The 17,883-nt window shown below is 43.6% G+C and overlaps 1 protein-coding gene across 1 annotated transcript; it reads left to right on the forward strand.

Annotated features, from left to right (window-relative positions):
- Positions 1 to 266: 266 nt before the first annotated feature.
- On the forward strand, positions 267 to 9,817 carry mtfmt (mitochondrial methionyl-tRNA formyltransferase). The gene is made up of 9 exons (XM_079161314.1): positions 267 to 659; positions 1,721 to 1,918; positions 3,114 to 3,236; positions 3,520 to 3,622; positions 3,718 to 3,793; positions 3,881 to 3,972; positions 4,049 to 4,127; positions 6,360 to 6,433; positions 9,092 to 9,817. The coding sequence occupies exons 1-9, from the start codon at positions 481 to 483 to the stop codon at positions 9,272 to 9,274; spliced, it is 1,107 nt and encodes a 368-aa protein (XP_079017440.1). The 5' UTR covers positions 267 to 480; the 3' UTR covers positions 9,275 to 9,817.
- Positions 9,818 to 17,883: the final 8,066 nt, after the last annotated feature.

Below are 17,883 nucleotides of genomic sequence, written 5' to 3' on the forward strand. Positions count from 1 at the left end.
CCCTTCTCTTATATCCATTTTTGTTTACAATTTCATCTTTTAGTTTGAGCATTTTCATTTAATTAAGAGTGATCTGTTTTTCATTGTCACTTTCAAATGATCATCATTTAATTCTAGCCTGATTATTCCTAGTAATGCAATAAGATAATATACATGTTTTAACTTTTTGGATATCAAATTACAATCATGACCAAAGCTTTCCCGTATTTGGTGGTAGAGGATATAAGTAATTGGGTGAAATGATGGAACGTTACACACTCCTGCACAGTAGTGGGCGATATGAACCTTCAAGCTGTTTGCGATCCGCCATTTAAACCTAGAGAAGTAGAAGAAGAAGACGAGGGCGGATGTGGAATGACAAACATGGCGGCGTCCAGTGTCGATACATTTAGGGCAAATCGATTACGGTCACAGAAACCTTCCCAATGTCTCCACTGACACGGACCTGGTGTTGTGAGCTGACGCCACAGCTGTGTTACGATGTGGACGAACGGCAGGACCGCAGGAGCTTTTCTCCGAGTCCTCCGCCACCTGCAGCGCTGCTGTCCGCAGGCGGCGCCCTGCAGGCTGGGGTCGTCATCCAGACCCCCGTGGAGGCTCCTGTTCTTCGGCTCCGATCAGTTTGCCGTGGAATCTCTAAAACTCCTCACATCCAGCAGGTGCGTGCTCTCCACGAGAAGTGTACTACACACCTTCTCCTGTGTTACCGATGTCATACAACAATCACGTTGCATGTCTATTATGTATGAATGTATTGTATATTCAAACATAGTTGTACGTAAGACAAAGCGACACATTGAGCTGCATCATCATTCTACAACGAACATTGTTGATAAAAAAGAAGAGGTCACAGTAGCTTCCATACCACCAGTCCACTACACTACTTGTTGTGTTTAGTTACTTTGACAGTTAAAAGTATAGCTGATAAAGTAATGATATTAAAAGTAAAAAGATGATCTGTTGGCTGATACTGGTCTTGGGATGCAGATGTTCAACAGGTGTGTCTGCAATGGCCACTGCTGAACAGTTTGTTTCAACCTTATCTAATAAGTCTAAAATAAACTCGTATGTTCTGAAGACATCTGAAGGTTTTACTGGGGTTAGGGTTAGTCACAGCGGGAGACATCCAGGGCGTTTTCTAGTGCTGTGGAAACATCTCTCCAAATATATATTCTGAGGTTTCTCAAAAACGACATATTAAAAGGATACATCCCATAGCATTATAATTAACTTTAGGCCGAATACTCGTTTAATCCTTATCCTAATACTGTCACGTTTTACCCGAGAAGAATTTGATATTTGTGAAATGTAATGTACTTTCTGTCAGTACCTGTACCAGAGGGACGGTACAGCAGAACTCTAACGACACCATGAATCACATGTTTACTCAATATTAAGTCGTTTGGTTGACTGCGGTGAAACTGTAGTTCTTGAAACGCTAAACCTCAAATAATATGGACTGAATGTTTTATAATCCTTTTTTTTGAGAAATGAGTAAATCTACCTCTTTTCAGTAAGTGCTGACACAGGACAGAGAGAGATGAGAGGAGAAGGTGGACGCTGGAGGACCATAGACTAAAGGGGTTAGAACGCTCCAGGCTTCATTTCAAGTCTAGTTCAGTCCGGTCCCAGAAGGCTGGAATATAACTTGTTGGGCTTCATCATCTTGGAATAAGGGAAGTGAGTGCATGATAGCTGACCTCCATGTTCTGTTTTCTAGGAGCTCCGTTGAAGGGATAGTGGAGTCCCTTGAAGTTGTCACTCTGTCTGGGGACGTCCCAGTGAAGAGGTTTGCTCAACAGAACCAACTAGCAGTCCACAGCTGGCCCCCCCACGATGTGGATGGACGCTTTGACGTTGGGGTGGTGGTCTCCTTTGGCTGTTTACTCCATGAGAGACTGATCAACAAGTTTCCATAGTGAGCATTTCAAGCTTTAAACTAAGAACTGCAATAATGTTTTCATCTTGGTTTCTCTCATTTCACTCCCCAACGTAACGGAGAGGTCTGCGTGTGGCTACATCTCTAAGAATAGGTCCGACCGCGATGGAATTTCATCTCATTTAGGAGCATTATTATTTAAATCATTCTATTATTTACAGATTTATCTAAACACTTTAACAATTCTTTTTCTTTTCCAAATAATAATGTCACTACTTCTTGTACAAAGAGGAGCTTGTTACTGACGATAACAGCATCGACCCTGAGCTCTTGATCCAACAGTTAAGGCCAATAAGTAGGTATTAGGTGTTACATTTATTTCCCACCGTTCGGGCCAATAAACTGATGACGATGTGATGGATTCACAGTGGATAGAAGATGAACATTCATAACAGTCTTCTTGTTCTTATCTCGTTACTTCTGTTTAGCTCTCAGTGGGACGAACATTGATCCATCAGTGCTCATCATCGAGCATTAACGAGCAGTTCAGCTGCAGCGTTCTTCCTCAATGACTGTAGGATGATTGCTTCTCATCTGCAATATTATGTGAAAAGTCTGCTTTCTACGTGTAGATCCAACATTGGTACATTTCCTCGTCAACTACTTTATTTCCCATTCAGTGAGATTCATACATTTCAACAGTGCTTACGGTGATCGCTTTAAGCCAAGTTCCCTTATGGAGAGTACTCGGCTGCTTCACTGTGGCGAGTGATGCTAGCTAGCTGGCCAGCTGGATCGCTAACAGTCCCGCCCTTCAGAGTGATGGACCAATCTGCCGCTTGTTTTCCTAGACGCTGTACGTTGGCTGGGAGGAAGACGGCCGAGAGGACCATGTTAGTCACTGTCAGCGATCACCACGTGTGACACCGGTCACATAGAGAGCTGCTCTGCACCCTTGTTGAAGACAAACCTAAGCTGTATAAATATATAGATTTAATAACATTATTATCCAAAGGCATCCCAAAACTGGAGAGGTGACCTCACTAGAGTGCAGGTCTCTTCTGCATCGTGTGATGGATGAATACGACCGGAGCTGTGAAGCGTCGTCAAACAGACTTTTTTTTCAAACTGGCAGAGTAACAATATTCAATGTATATGCATTAATAACAGGGTGAGCTGTATAATAACTGTGTGTATGTGTGTGTGTGTGTGTGTACACACTCTTTCATTGCAGTGGGATTTTGAATGTTCACCCCAGCCTGCTGCCGAGGTGGAGAGGTCCAGCACCCATCTTCCACACCATCATGCACGGTGACAGCGTGACCGGGGTCACCATCATCCAGATCCGCCCTCACAGGTAAACAAAGGAAACCCCTGTGTTCCTCCGGTGATCAGATTAAGAGTAGCCCTTTTCACACAGGACCGTAATTCTGACTCGTTCCTTGTGAACAAAGGGTCACTGTGTAGTCGCAGAGCCGAGCACGGTTGTGTTGCACGTCGTGCTGAAATCACACACTGGGAAGCCATTGTGCCACAGCTCTTTGGTTTGGTGTGAAAAGGCAAACCGCTTAACGGCAGATCTTTTATCGTGACAGTATTGTCGTCTCTGTGTTAAAGGCGCTAATGTCTTCACACCCCAGGTTTGATGTGGGCCCCATTCTGAACCAGGAGCTCCATCAGGTCCCTGAGAACTGTACTGCTGATGAGCTGGGAGCTGCCCTCGCCGCTAAGGGAGCACATCTGGTGAGTTGTTGGAACACGCCTGGTTAACTGATCCTCTGACTGACAGGATGCTAACGTTGTTTCTTTGTTTGTTTCATTTGTGTTCTTGTTTGCAGCTCATTGATACGTTCAAGACACTGTCTGAGAGATTGGCACATAAAAGGGAGCAAAGACAGACGGGTGCGACATTTGGTAAGTAAGTCTTCAGTACACGGATACAGTCGAGCTTATCGTTTAAAGAAGAGTTCTTCTGTCTTACACCTTCATTTCATTCAATAGCCCCCAAAATCACCACATCCATGAGCTGGGTGGTGTGGGAGGAGCAGACCTGTGAGCAGATTGATCGTCTGTATCGTGCCATCGGATGCCGGGTAATGAGGACTGTTCACTTTGAGCCATGGAGACCCTGTTGGATATCACTGTGATGATCCTTCTCTCTGCCAACAGATACCATTGAGGACCACATGGATGGGCAGGACAATAAAACTTCTGGACTTTGTAGGAAAATGTCACATTTCATTGTTAGGTAAGTTTGTCAAAGTTTGATTTATTGTGCCATGAATGTCTTTCCAGTAAACATACACCAAATATCTAGTTTATGTGTCTGTGAATGTAAAAGTCATTCTGCTTTCAGAAAGTGAAATAAGCCTCAATCCTGTCTCTGTGCATCTTCAATCTGCTAGACTTCGGTCCACTGTCTGCGTGTGTGTTCCTGTTAATCAAACCACATTGTAGTGAGTCAGCAAAATAACAACCTGTAATTTTGACAGAGAAAGGCTGTCTTTGCTTTATCTGGCTTGACGAAGTCTAACTCTGGGTTTCTTCTTCAGGCTCTGTGTTCCCATATAAGAGGGTGTTAACATATGGAGCTAAATCCAGGTCAAAAGTTTTGTTCATTTGAAAAAAAGATCTGAACCTGAAAGTTCAAGTTGTGGTCTTGAACATTGAAAAATACAGCAATGTATTAAAAATAAAAATAAGTGAATGAAATTTTGTTTTGGGTTGAATATAATTTTGATTCAGTTCTAGAATTATTTTGAATACATTTTTTTTTTTTCGTTTTTCACTTTCACATATTTGAGTTCTTATGTTTTCAGATTCAAATCTTTTTTTTCAGATTCAAATCTTTTTTTTTCGGTTTCAAATCTTTTTTTCACTTTCAGATCTTTTTTTCAGTTCAGACTTTTGACCCTGATCTAGCGTGGGGGGCGTGGTATCAACTGAGAGGGGCGTGTCATCGTGAGTGACAGCATAACAAAGAAGGCCGAGGCAGCTAGTAGAGGCACTTCCTGCTGCTAGCTCAGCTGCCGTGTGTGTGAGAGGAGCCGCGGCAGTTTAGCCATTATTTGTCGTTATTTGACAATATGTAACAATACATTAAGGTCCTTGAATGTATGACTGGTAGTTGGTAGTTGTAATTGGTTTAGTAAAAAAATGCCGAATTGTAATAGTATGGCTACTCGTTTTTATTAAACTAAGCTAGGCTAACATCAGTTGGCACTTGTTGCCATGGCAACTACACCAGCAGACCAAACCGGGGTGAATGAACGGCTATGCTAACAAATTTCATTGCACAATGGATTTATAAATTCAGAAAAATATATTTTCAAAAAGAAACAGAGGAAAACATCTCTCTACCTGTGGTGATAAATAAAACAAGTATGTTTCCTGCATTAGTTTACTGCTGACAGAAGCGCTCACTTCAAGGTAAACTCCCTCTTGTGGCCAAATGGGTCAATGACGCTGCTCTTCAATATGTACTATCTCTGGGTGCAGAAAGTGCATAGTTTAAGGATGTTAGCAGTCGTCAACGTTGTACTCCCTGGAAGTAGCATTTCCATCATGTGATTTTTCAAGGACCTTAATGTATTGTTACATATTGTCAAATAACGACAGAGGTGTTATTGAAGGCTTCTTTTGGAGCCCGTATGGGCAGATGGCCAGAGAACACTATGTACATATTCAGTAGTTCAGTGAAAGCAAGAACAACGTTGCAAATAAATATAATCTGTTGATGTTTTGTTTTCTAATGGAACATACAGCTCAACAAGTTTGATTACAACGCATTCCCTCAGCTGAGAATCTGTTCCGCTGCTCAAACAGGATATCGTCATTAAAAACGAATGGATCTATGGATCTATCCCCCACTGAAGAGAGCCTCTTACCGCTCTGTCATCGAGGTCCACCGGATTTAGCAAGAATGGGGCCGCTGTCTCCAAAGGAGCTGACTAGTGTACGGCGCCTTTTCTAGCGGATTTCAATCCTAAACTTCACACCACGTTGGATGTGCAGCATAAGGTTCCACAACGACCTGTTCGATCCCATTCAATCCAATTTTATTTCTACAGCCCAATATTACAAATTTGCCCCTGAAGGCTTTACAATCTGTACAACATCCTCTGTCTTTGGACCCCAAAAACCCTCTAACAGGGCAAAAGGACTGCCTCAGGTGCAACATGGTGTTAGATGTCATCTGAACAGAAAGGACAAGATAATAAAATGACAACATAGCCGATCCATTTGAGAGTCCGGTTAAATCTACCTTCATGACAATGAAACCTCTTTAGGCTCAACAAAGCACAGTACAGCCCTCAGGAGACAATGTGTCTGTGGAGTTCATGGTTGAAAGTTGAATGGGAATATTTTCAGAACCCTCTGAGCATGAGGCCAGGTGGCTTTGACCTGCACCTGTATGTATTCACTGTGTGCTAGTAATGAGCTAAGACGCTGAGCTGTCACACATCACTCACGTTTGCAGATCCCGAGAGGAACCCGGTGCCTGGTTCACTGAGCTATCAGAAGGAGTCCAACACTCTGGCTGTCTGCTGTAAGGTCTGTTCAACTCAGTTTAAACACCTCCACACATGTCTGTGCCACAGCGCCGCATGATGCATGACGTTATATCAAGTCATTTGAGTTTGTGTTTTTACATGATGTGTAAATGTTCTGAGCAGCAGAATCCAGACGTGATAACCTGTGAATGTCTACTCAGATAGAATGACAGGAAAGGCTTTTTGACAAACACCTTGAAGATGTACTAAAGCAGGGTGTCTCAAGTTGTCATGCCAAAACCCCATTTTAAAGAAGTGTGCAGCGTTGTCGTCCCTTATTTGTTGCTCCACAACAAATCCTTTATTGTGCGTGCATACATTTTTTTTTAAGCGAAACAATTTGTACTGCTCAATGTTTACAGTACAATTAGTAACTTGAGAAGTGAGACTGAGGTTGGAGTTGACTGACTGCACAACCGGATCGTTTCACAAGTAGCCAGTCTACAAGATGACAAGCTCAGTCCTCGTCAGACGATAGCCGGTGGCTTCTGAGATTGCATTCCGTCTCCTTTGCTCTCCACACAGACTGTTGACCTGCGTTGAACTACGTAAAGCAGATCGTTTCAGACACATTCTTGTCCCGCTTGGTACAGATTCTGCATATGAATTTAGATTACTAGCTGCTTCCAGCTGCTTTATCTGTGGTGATGTGCAGGAGGTCAGATACCATGACAAAGATTGAGTTTTTAGTTTCCTGAGTTTTAAAATGGACGCTACAAACGCAGGCATTAAGTGTCCTCAGTTCAGTGGTAGTCTACACATTAAATAGCATTAAAACCACTTTGATGTGGGGAATGACCAGCAGCACACTGACTGTTGTTGAACATTAGGCAGGAAAGCTGCATACAGTGGTTATTGGTGTCCTTCCCTGATTGGCCAGGCCTTTGGTACATAAGGCTACAAAACCTACTGAAACGTACCTTGACAGGCAATCCGGTGAACTTGAAGATCTGAACTCGTGAACTGTTTGATTCGTGGAGAAAGTATTTTTGAGTATTTTAAAGTATTTTGTTACAAATTACGTTTTTTATCGGCCCTATCAAATACAAATTACAAAATACTCAAGTAATTAAAATACGTATTTCAAATACAAGTAATAGAAATACTGCCCATCTCTGTCTGACAACATTATAGAAAGACTCTCGCTCTGTGTTTTTACGTATATACAGTACCGTGCAAATGTTTTAGGCAGGTGTGGAAAAATGCTTTGAAAAATCTAAATTGTTTATTTTTATCAATTTACAAAATGCAAAGTGAGCGAACAAAATAAAAATCTAAATCAAATCAATGTTTGGTTTTACTTTGCCTTCAAACCGGCATCAATTCTTCCAGGTACACTTGCACAAAGTCAAGGATGTTGTAGGACCAATTATACCAAACGGGTGCTAATGATCATCAATTCCACATGTAGGTTGAAAGACAGTCAGTAACTGAAACAAACAGCTGTGTAGGAGGCTTAAACAGCCAAACTCTGCTACCAAGGTGAGGTTGTGGAAGACGCTTTCATGTCACAGGTCATACACCATGGCAACAAGACACAAGGTAGTTCTACTGCATCAGCAAGGTCTCTCCCAGACAAAGAAACGGGCAACGTTGAGGATCGTAGACGCAGTGGTCGGCCAAGGAAACTTAGTGCAGCAGATTAAAAACACATCAAGCTTATTTCCCTTTGAAACTGGAAGATGTCCAGCAGTGCCATCAGCTCAGAACTGTCAGAAACCAGTGGGACCCAGGTACACCCATCTACTGTCTGGAGAAGTCTGGCCAGAAGTGGTCTTCATGGAAGAGTTGCAGCCAAAAAGCCAAACCTCCGACATGGAAACAAGGCCAAGCGACTCAGCTATGCACGAAAACATAGGAACTGGGAACAATAGTGATGCAGCTTCACTGTAGGCAACAGGGTCCTTGCCTTATTTGGGGCTGCATTTCTGCAAATGGAGTTGGAGATTTGGTGAGGATCAATGTTGTCCTCAATGCTGAGAAATACAGGCAGACACTTATCCATCATGCAATACCAGCAGGGAGGCGTGTGATTGGCACCAAATTTATTCTGCAGCAGGACAACATACAGCCAGCGTCGGTAACTATCTTCAGCATAAAGAAGAACACGTCCTGGAAGTGATGGTATGGCCCCCACAGAGCCCTGATCTCAACATCTTCCAGTCTGTCTGGGATTACATGAAGAGACAGATGCATTTGAGGAAGCCTCCATCCACAGATCTGTGGTTAGTTTTCCAAGATGTTTGAGCGAGCGAGCAACTTGTTCCGACATGCTCCCAAACCACACCTGTAACATTTCTATGTTCCATTGTCAGCCTGCATTCGTTGGTTTACTCTTATTCATTTTCTTTATACTCAATTGTAAAACTACATTTAAAACAAATACTGTCCTCATTCATCAGCAAATCCAGGGCACCTCTACTTTGCCCTTTTTTAAACCGCTGTTAAATAAAGCAGAATTTTCTTTCCGGGTTCAGACTGTTTGTATTAAGAAGAGAAAGTGTTTGTAACAGACTAGTGAGTATGCAATGACTCTGCTAGTGATAGAATGAGTGCTATGGAAATGTACATTATTCAGAATTTATCAAGACAAATGAGCGGCAACTTCTGAAGGGAGCCAATGAGAACCCTTGGTGTTGATCTGTGTTCCATGTTTCAGGATGGCTGGGTGGGATTCAAGGCAGTGCTCCTGAAGAAAAGGCTGACAGCGGCTGACTTCTACAATGGCTACCTGCATCAGGCCCTGCAGAAGAGAGCCCCTCATCAGACGGCTGAAGGACTGTTTGTCAGCCAGAGACGAGGACCTGAAGCACATTTGATGAGAGAGAACTCAACGTTGTGATGCAGCGGGAATCGTTTTCTACTGACATGACATCACCTAATGTCATTTATTGTAGTTAATTTGTTACTCTTGTCTGTTTTAAGACATCTGCATGTACAGTTCATAAATACATGTGCTGTTGTTTGACAGATACAAGGGACAACCATCAACTCATTATTTCCATTTATACAACTCCTAAAGTGAAATGCTGTTATTTACTCTGACATCATGTATTACCTCCGGAGTGTCTAGTTTAGTAAATTGACGAACACAAAAACATTTTGAATGTAATTGATTGACAGTCAGGAAGTCATTTTATTTATGGACGGTCTGGATTATTTTGCAAAGAATGGGAGACTAGCTGTTCATTTTTCTTATCTTTGGCTCCTTTAATAATGACAGACGCAAGTTTTCAACCTATGACATCGAAAATCTTATGCAAATAATGCAAGTGACTTTGAATTGGTCTAATATTGCAATCAGTTGAGTTCATATTTATTACAATGTTATAAATCTGATTTGGTTTATTTCAAATACGGATCTCTTATATGTTGAGAGTAACACATGAATGGATACATGTTCTGAATAAACTGCAATGACATGACTGATCTGTTAAACACAGTCCCGTACACAGAGGAACGTATCAGATATGAAGGCTATGAAGAGCAAGTCATAGTTTATGATTTCATTTTTTTAATACTCTACCCAGCATATATCAATACCTTCATGGTGCTTGGATCCCGTTTGTATCTTGCTGTAGATAGATGGATACTTTATTCATCCCGCAAGGGGAAATCAGTTCGTCACAGCAGCAATAAATATACATAAGCAATTAAAGTAACAGTAAAAAATAATATTAAGTATAAAAATGCACAATATACACAGTAAAATAGCAGAATTAACTAACTAAACTAAACAGTGTAACTGTTATAGTCTTGTGAATGATGTGGCCAGAGGTGATTTATTATAAAGTCTTATAGCAGAGGGCAGGAATGTTCTCCTGTATCTGTCCTTGTGACAGTGGAGCTGGATCAGTCTGTTGGAGAAAGTGCTCCGCTGTCCCTGCAGTGGTGGACAGGGTGGTCCGGGTTATCCAATATGGATAATAGTTTCTTCAGTGTCCTCCTCTCCACCACATTTTCCAGACTGTCCAGTTTGCAGCCAATGATGGAGCCTTCTTAACCAGTTTATTAAGTCTGTTGGTGTCTCTTGCTCCGATGCTGCTCCCCCAGCAGACTACGGAGAAGTACAGTGCACTGGCCACAACAGACTGGTAGAACATCTCCAACATCTTGCTGCACACGTTGAAGGATCGAAGTTTCCTCAAGAAAAAGAGTCGACTCATCCCCTTCTTGTTCACAGCGTTGATGTTGGTCTTCCAGCTCAGTCTTGTTGATGGAGACACCCAGGTACTTGTACTCCTCCACCATGTCCACATCCTCTCCCAGAACTCTCAGCGGTTGTGGAGCTGTCGTCTTCCTCCTGAAGTCTGGTCTTGGCCACGTTCAGAAGCGGGTGATTTCTACACAAAGTCATCCACCTGTACTTCTTCTCCCGTCCGTCCCTTATACACCCGACCACTGCAGAGTCATCAGAGAACTTCTGCAGATGGCATGACCCTGAGTTGTACTGGAAGTCAGTGGTGAACAAGAAGGGAGACAGAACAGTTCCCTGTGGAGCTCCAGTAATACTGATCTCTCCTGGGCTTCAGTAATTAGCCTCTTTATTAGCTAACTTTAGCTGCTTTGAATGCATAGCACCAGATCCATGCGTCTATTATTAAATCACAGCTAAGATTAACTGAAGATGTGATTAATGGACTCATTCAGTGGCACGGATCAGACTGTGCTGGAGCCAGGTGCTTGTCCAGATCTGTCTCATCATTGACTTGTGTTTACCCTGATGCCCTCACCTTTACCTGAACACAGTTCAGTATGGATCTCCACCCTACTGCCCACACATAGGCCTGTTACGATGATTACATCATTTACATTACAGTCATTTAGCAGACGCTTTTATCCAAAGCGACTTACAATAAGTGAATTCAACGTTGGTATTCAAGAGAACTACCAGTCACCAGAAGTCATAAGTGCATCTCCTTTGCTAAACAAGTATCTAAGAGCATAAACCAGAGCAAACGTACAGTGCAGAAACAACGAGCTAACACGCAATACAATAAGTGCAACGAACTAATACGATTACAATAAGTGCAACAAACTAATACGAATACAATGAGTGCTAAGTGGAAGGCTCAGGGTTCTTGAAGAGGTGAGTTTTCAGCCTGCGCCGAAAGATGGGCAGTGACTCCGCTGTCCTGACGTCAGTGGGAAGTTCATTCCACCACTGTGGGGCCAGGACAGAAAACAGCTGTGACCGGGTCGATCGGCCGCAGGGACCTCTGAGCGACGGGGGAACCAATCGCCCTGATGCAGCAGAGCAAAGTGGTCGGGCGGGGGTGTAGGGCTTGACCATGGCCTGGAGATAGGAAGGAGCTGTTCCTTTCACTGCCCTGTAGGCTAGCACCAGAGTCTTAAACTGGATGCGAGCTCTTACAGGTAGCCAGTGTAGAGCACAGAGAAGGGAAGTTGTGTGGGAGAACTTGGGGCGATCGAACACCAGGCGAGCTGCAGCTTTCTGGACAAGCTCCAGAGGTCTGATGGCCGACGCCGAGGCTCCGGCAAGTAGAGAGTTGCAGTAGTCCAGGCGGGAGATGACAAGAGCCTGGATAGGACCTCCGCCATCTCCTCAGTGAGGAAGGGGCGAATCCTCCTGATGTTGTAGAGCAGGAATCTACAGGAGCGTGTAACCGATGAGATGTTTGCTGAGAACGACGGTTGGTCATCTAGGCTCACACCCAGGTTCCTCGCAGTCCGAGTTGGTGTCACCACGGTATCGTCAATGGTGATGGACAGGTCTCGGTGCGGGCAACCCTTTCTCGGGAGGAACAGTAGCTCGGTTTTGTCCACTTTGAGATGTCAGCCAAGCACGCAGCGATGCGTACCTCCACTTGAGTGTCACCAGGAGGAAATGATAAGACCAGCTGGGTGTCATCGGCATAACAATGGTGAGGAAAGGAAGGATTTCAGTCGCAATAGACTGAAGAAGAGGGGAAGGGATCGGATCAAGGGAGCACGTGGTGGGGCGGTTAGATTATTGACTTATAGTAAAATAAATTGAAACAGCCTCGGGTGTTGTTACGTTATTGACTTATTTTACAATATATGACCATGAGGATTTTTGCTGGGCTAAATAATGATACCAGAATAAACAGTGGGGTTTACATAACACGACTTGGGTGTAGCAACTCAGCCGAAGGAACAGAAAAACACTTGATGAGATATGTTTTACTGTCATTTCTGGTCATGCTGCTTCTGCCCCCTCATCTGCTCTCAGTGTTGGAGTGTTGTCTGCTCCTCCACACAGCGACAGTGAAGATAACGTAGAGGCTAACTGTTTTTAATTGATACATGGCCTATACCAGGGGTCTTCAACGTTTTTCAGGCCAAGGACCCCCAAACTGATAGAGAGACCCCCGACTATACCCCCGAATATATAGTGTGTCCAAACCAATCGTAAAAAAGTCATAGTATAGTATGTTAAAAAAAGTCATAAAACTAATATTTTAGTATGTCAAAAAAATTCATAGAACCACCATAGTATAGTATGTCAATAAAGTAAAAACAAGTCATAGTTTCGTATGTCAAAAAATGTCTAATATTGATGATAATACAGTATTATAATATATAACTATAAAATATTAAGTCAGAAAAAAGGCATAGTATAGTATGTCGAAATAAGTTATAAATGATATTCAACCCAAAAAAACTTTTCATTCAGTTATTTTTATTTTGAATACATTGCTGTATTTTTCAATGTACAAGACCACAACTTCAACTATCAGGTCAAATGATCAAAACTATTGGCTCTATATTTTCACTGCTGGCTACTACTGAAGATGAACGTCTCAGAGGACAATCCAACACTACAGGTGAGTTATTGGCATTGGTTATATGACAAAAACAGTGGCTCAATGTTTTAATGGAAGGAAAACTTTACAGATTTTCAACTAGCTGGCTGTCATCACGTGTGTGTACCCCGCCCGCATGCCGGCTGATGGGCGGGGAACTCCGGGTGCTGTGGTACGACCATGCTTTGAGGGGGGAGGAGCATCCCCTGGTGCACGACTTCTATCACTGCTCTTCTGCTCGCTAAACTCTGGATTGGCCGGAAATCACTCCTGACACAGTCGCTAGGTGGAGTTATAAAGGTGTTTTTAATCCACCACTAAACACTGCTACACTACATATCAGAGGTAAATATTGTACTTTTTACTCCTCTACATCTCAGAGGTAGATAGTCCTCTTGGGCACTGTTAGGCACTGTTAGTTAGAAACCGTTAGGCACTGTGAGGCACTCTTAGTTCCTCTTGGGCACTGTTAGGTACTCTTAGTTCCTCTTAGATACTGTTGGGCACTATAAGTTCCTCTTAGGCACTCTTGTGCACTTTTAGACACTGTGAGGCACTCTTATGCACTGTTAGGCACTGTTAGTTGCTCTTATGCACTGTAAGGCACTTTTAGGCACTGTTAGAAACTTGTAGTTCCTCTAAGGCACAGCCAGGCACTGTTAGGCACTGTTATGCACTCTTAGTTCCTCTTGGGCACTGTTAGGCACTTTTTGTTCCTCTTAGGCACTGTTAGTTGCTCGTATGCACTGTTAGGCACTTTTAGGCACTGTTAGGTTCTTGTAGTTCCTCTTTGGCACTGTTAGGCACTTTTAGTTCCCCTTGGGCACTGTTAGGCACTCTTGGGCACTGTTAGGCACTGTAAGTTTCTATTGGGCACTGTTAGGCACTCTTGGACATTTTTAGGCACTGTTGGTTCCTCTTGGGCACTCGTATGCACTGTTAGGCACTCTTGGGCACTGTGAGGCACTGCTAGTCATTCCTATGTTCCTCTTAGGCACTCGTATGCACTGTTAGTTCCTCTTAGGCACTCGTATGCACTGTTAGGCACTCTTAGTTCCTCTTAGGCACTCGTATGCACTGTTAGGCACTGTTAGTTCCTCTTGGGCACTGTTAGGCACTGTTATGCACTGAGTTCCTCTCAGGCACTCTTTGGCACTGTTAGGCACTGTGAGGCACTGTTAGTTGCTCTTATGCACTCTTAGGCACTGTTAGTTCCTCTTAGGCACTGTTTGTTCCTCTTAGGCACTCTCTGGCACTGTTAGTCCCTCTTGGGCACTGTTAAGCCGTGTTCACACCAAAAGCGTTTCACGCGTTTCACGCGACGCGATTACATACAAAGTCTATGTACAGACGCGTTTGGGGCGTTTGGCGCGTTTGGGGCGTCGCGTTTGGGGCGTCGCGTTTGGCGCGGCGCGTTTGACGCGTCAAAACGCCGAAACGCCGAAACGCCCCAAACGCTGAAGTTTAAATATTTGAACTTCTGCGAAAAAATCGCGTGACGCTCCAGCGCGATAGCCAATCAGCGTTGAGTTGCTCTCTCCGTCATCAGTGAAGTCCTGCCGTTGCTAAATCAGAAAATAAATGCTGTAGCCGCTATGTTCACCCAGAGCTCTACAATACCTCATATCAGTAGAGACCGGACCAAACTATGTGTAGACATGTGTGTGTGTAAACCATATGGTACAAACAATGAATAGACGCTGCCGTATTTACGTCTATATGACGTTATCGTAATGTTAGCATAGCCTAGCACCGATCGATCCGAGCTTCATTGATAAAACAAGTACAAATCGGCATCATTACGTAGTTATTTCGGAGTCCCTTTTTGTCGGTTTATTGCCGTTAAATCACAGCCAAGTCAGTTTATAGTGTGTTCATACAGCTGTAGTAAACAGCCGACGTGTGGCTCACTAGACACAGTGAGCTCGATGAAATCCACGGAGCTCCTCCGGACTATGTTACGGCGTTTAGTTCCCCGTGATATCTGGGACTTCCACAACACGTACTGAGCAGAAATAGAGGCTATTTTTCTACGGTTGATGGCGGACAGTTGAACAGCTTTCAGGCCGATAAGCCACGCCCCCTTTTTGGCGCGTCCAGCGTGTTGGACGCGATGGACGCGAATGAACACAAATAGTCCCCGGCGATGCCGGCGTTGCGTTTGGCGCGTTTGGCGCGATTCGCGACGCGTGAAACGCTTTTGGTGTGAACGCACCTTTAGGCACTGTTAGGCACTCTTAGGCACTGTTAGGCACTCTTAGTTCCCCCTAGGCACTTGTATGCACTGTTAGGCACTGTTAGTTCCTCTTGGGCACTGTTAGGCATTCTTAGGCTCTGTTAGGCACTGTTAGGCACTCTTAGTTCCTCTTAGGCACTCGTATGCACTGTTAGGCACTGTTAGTTCCTCTTGGGCACTGTTAGGCACTGTTAGGCACTCTTAGGCTCTGTTATGCACTGTTAGGCACTCTTAGTTCCTCTTAGGCACTCGTATGCACTGTAAGGCACTCTTAGTTCCTCTTAGTTCCTCTTAGGCTCTGTTAGGCACTGCTAGTTCCTCTTGGGCACTGTTAGATACTGTCGGGCACTATTAGGCTCTGTTAGGCACTGTTAGGCACTCTTAGTTCCTCTTAGGCACTCATATGCACTGTTAGGCACTGTTAGTTCCTCTTAGGCTCTGTTAGGCACTGTTAGTTCCTCTTGGGCACTGTTAGGCACTGTCAGGCACTATTAGGCTCTGTTAGGCACTCTTTTTTTTTTTTTTTTTATCAAATTTATTTAAAAGGGACCATGTACAGTTTAAACATAAATGTCTCCATTCGATGCACTGTACCAGATTATAGCTTAAGCTAATTTGCATCTGCAGTCCCTTGGCAGGTCAAACAAGGACAGGACAATAACACAGTAAAAGGGAAAGACGTAATACAAAGATATACTATAAAAAACATACAAGACACTCAATACAACACTACACACAAATAACATAAAAAAATAATGTATGTCACTAAAATCAAGTCAGAAAGACCACAATAATTGAGGTCAGTGTGTGCAGTGTTGTGCAGCTTTTAAAATACCTTTTAAGGTGGATTTAAAAGTGCTGATAGAGCTGCAGCTCCTCACACTTTCAGGCAGGGTGTTCCACTGATGTGTTGCTTTTACAGAGAAGGCAGATTGTCCAAAAGTAGTGCGGCGAAATGGTATTTTACAATCTTGTGTAGAGGATATTCTTGTCGATCGAATGGAACTACCTGAGCGAGTGTATACAAATTCACGGAGTGGAGGAGGGGCCAAACCATTTAAAAGTCTATAGACCAGGCACAAGTTTGCGAACAATCTAAAATTGTCAAAGCTCAGTAGATTGTGCTTCTTCAATACCCTGCAATGGTGAAAGTTCAACGGCCTTTTGTCCAGGATTTTTATTGTTTGCTTATATAATGACTCGAGAGGTCTTATGACCGTTTCACCAGCCTGCCCCCAACATGTAATGCAGTAGGACATATGGGAAAGGATCATGGCATGCATAAATATCTTAGTTCCTCTTAGGCACTTGTATGCACTGTTAGGCACTGTTAGTTCCTTTTAGGCCCTGTTAGGCACTGTTAGTTCCTCTTGGTTACTGTTAGGCACTGTTAGTTCCTCTTAGGCTCTGTTAGGCACTGTTAGGCACTGTGAGTTACTCTTAGGCACTCTTTGGCACTGTTAGGGACTGTGAGGCACTTAGTTGCTCTTATGCACTCTTAGGCTCTGTTAGGCACTGTTAGTTCCTCTTGGGCACTGTTAGGCACTGTCAGGCATTCTTAGGCTCTGTTAGGCACTCTTAGTTCCTCTTAGGCACTCGTATGCACTGTTAGGCACTGTTAGTTCCTCTTGGGCACTGTTAGGCACTGTTGGAAACTCTTAGGCTCTATAGGCACTCTTAGTTCCTCTTAGGCACTCGTATGCACTGTTAGGCACTGTTAGTTCCTCTTGGGCACTGTTAGGCACTGTTAGAAACTCTTAGGCTCTGTTAGGCACTCTTTGGCACTCGTATGCACTGTTCGGCACTCTTAGTTCCTCTTAGGCTCTGTTAGGCACTGCTAGATCCTCTTGGGCACTGTTAGGCACTGTCAGTCCCTATTAGGCTCTGTTAGGCACTGTTAGGCACTCTTAGTTCCTCTTAGGCACTCGTATGCACTGTTAGGCACTGTTAGTTCCTCTTGGGCACTGTTAGGCACTGTCAGGCACTATTAGGCTCTGTTAGGCACGGTTAGCTGATACCAATGCCAATATCAACATTGTCTGTTAATTGCAAGATAATCATGCATACAAGCTAATCAAATTGATGTTTTCATTTTAAACATAAATGTGGATGGCCTACTGCCATGCATAAACATACCTGTTATCTTGCATACAATACTGAACTATTAAAATAATGGACAGATTCATATTTGGAAAAAAAATAATAAATTGTCTAATCATCCAAAAATTTCACGGACCCCCTTCAGTACCTCCGCGGACCCCCTGTTGAAGACCTCTGGCCTAGATGGCACATAGGCTACTGTACGCCTTCCTTTTGAGTGCATTGACTCGACCATCATTGCATAGCCTCGTCTACAGCTTCTGTAACTCTGCAGGCAGGAATGACAGAAGCAATATCCCCTTTACAGCTCTTTATTTATGACGGGGT

This window comes from Pholis gunnellus (genome assembly GCF_910591455.1).
Source record: "Pholis gunnellus genome assembly, chromosome: 1".
NCBI lineage: Eukaryota > Metazoa > Chordata > Actinopteri > Perciformes > Pholidae > Pholis > Pholis gunnellus.

Excerpts from the sequence above, each read along its gene's own strand:
- mtfmt (XM_079161314.1), top strand. The coding sequence starts at position 481 with ATGTGGACGAACGGCAGGACCGCAGGAGCTTTTCTCCGAGTCCTCCGC. Across the intron at positions 660-1,720 it reads AAACTCCTCACATCCAGCAG|GAGCTCCGTTGAAGGGATAG; the intron begins GTGCGTGCTCTC and ends TCTGTTTTCTAG. Across the intron at positions 3,794-3,880 it reads ACAGACGGGTGCGACATTTG|CCCCCAAAATCACCACATCC; the intron begins GTAAGTAAGTCT and ends TTCATTCAATAG.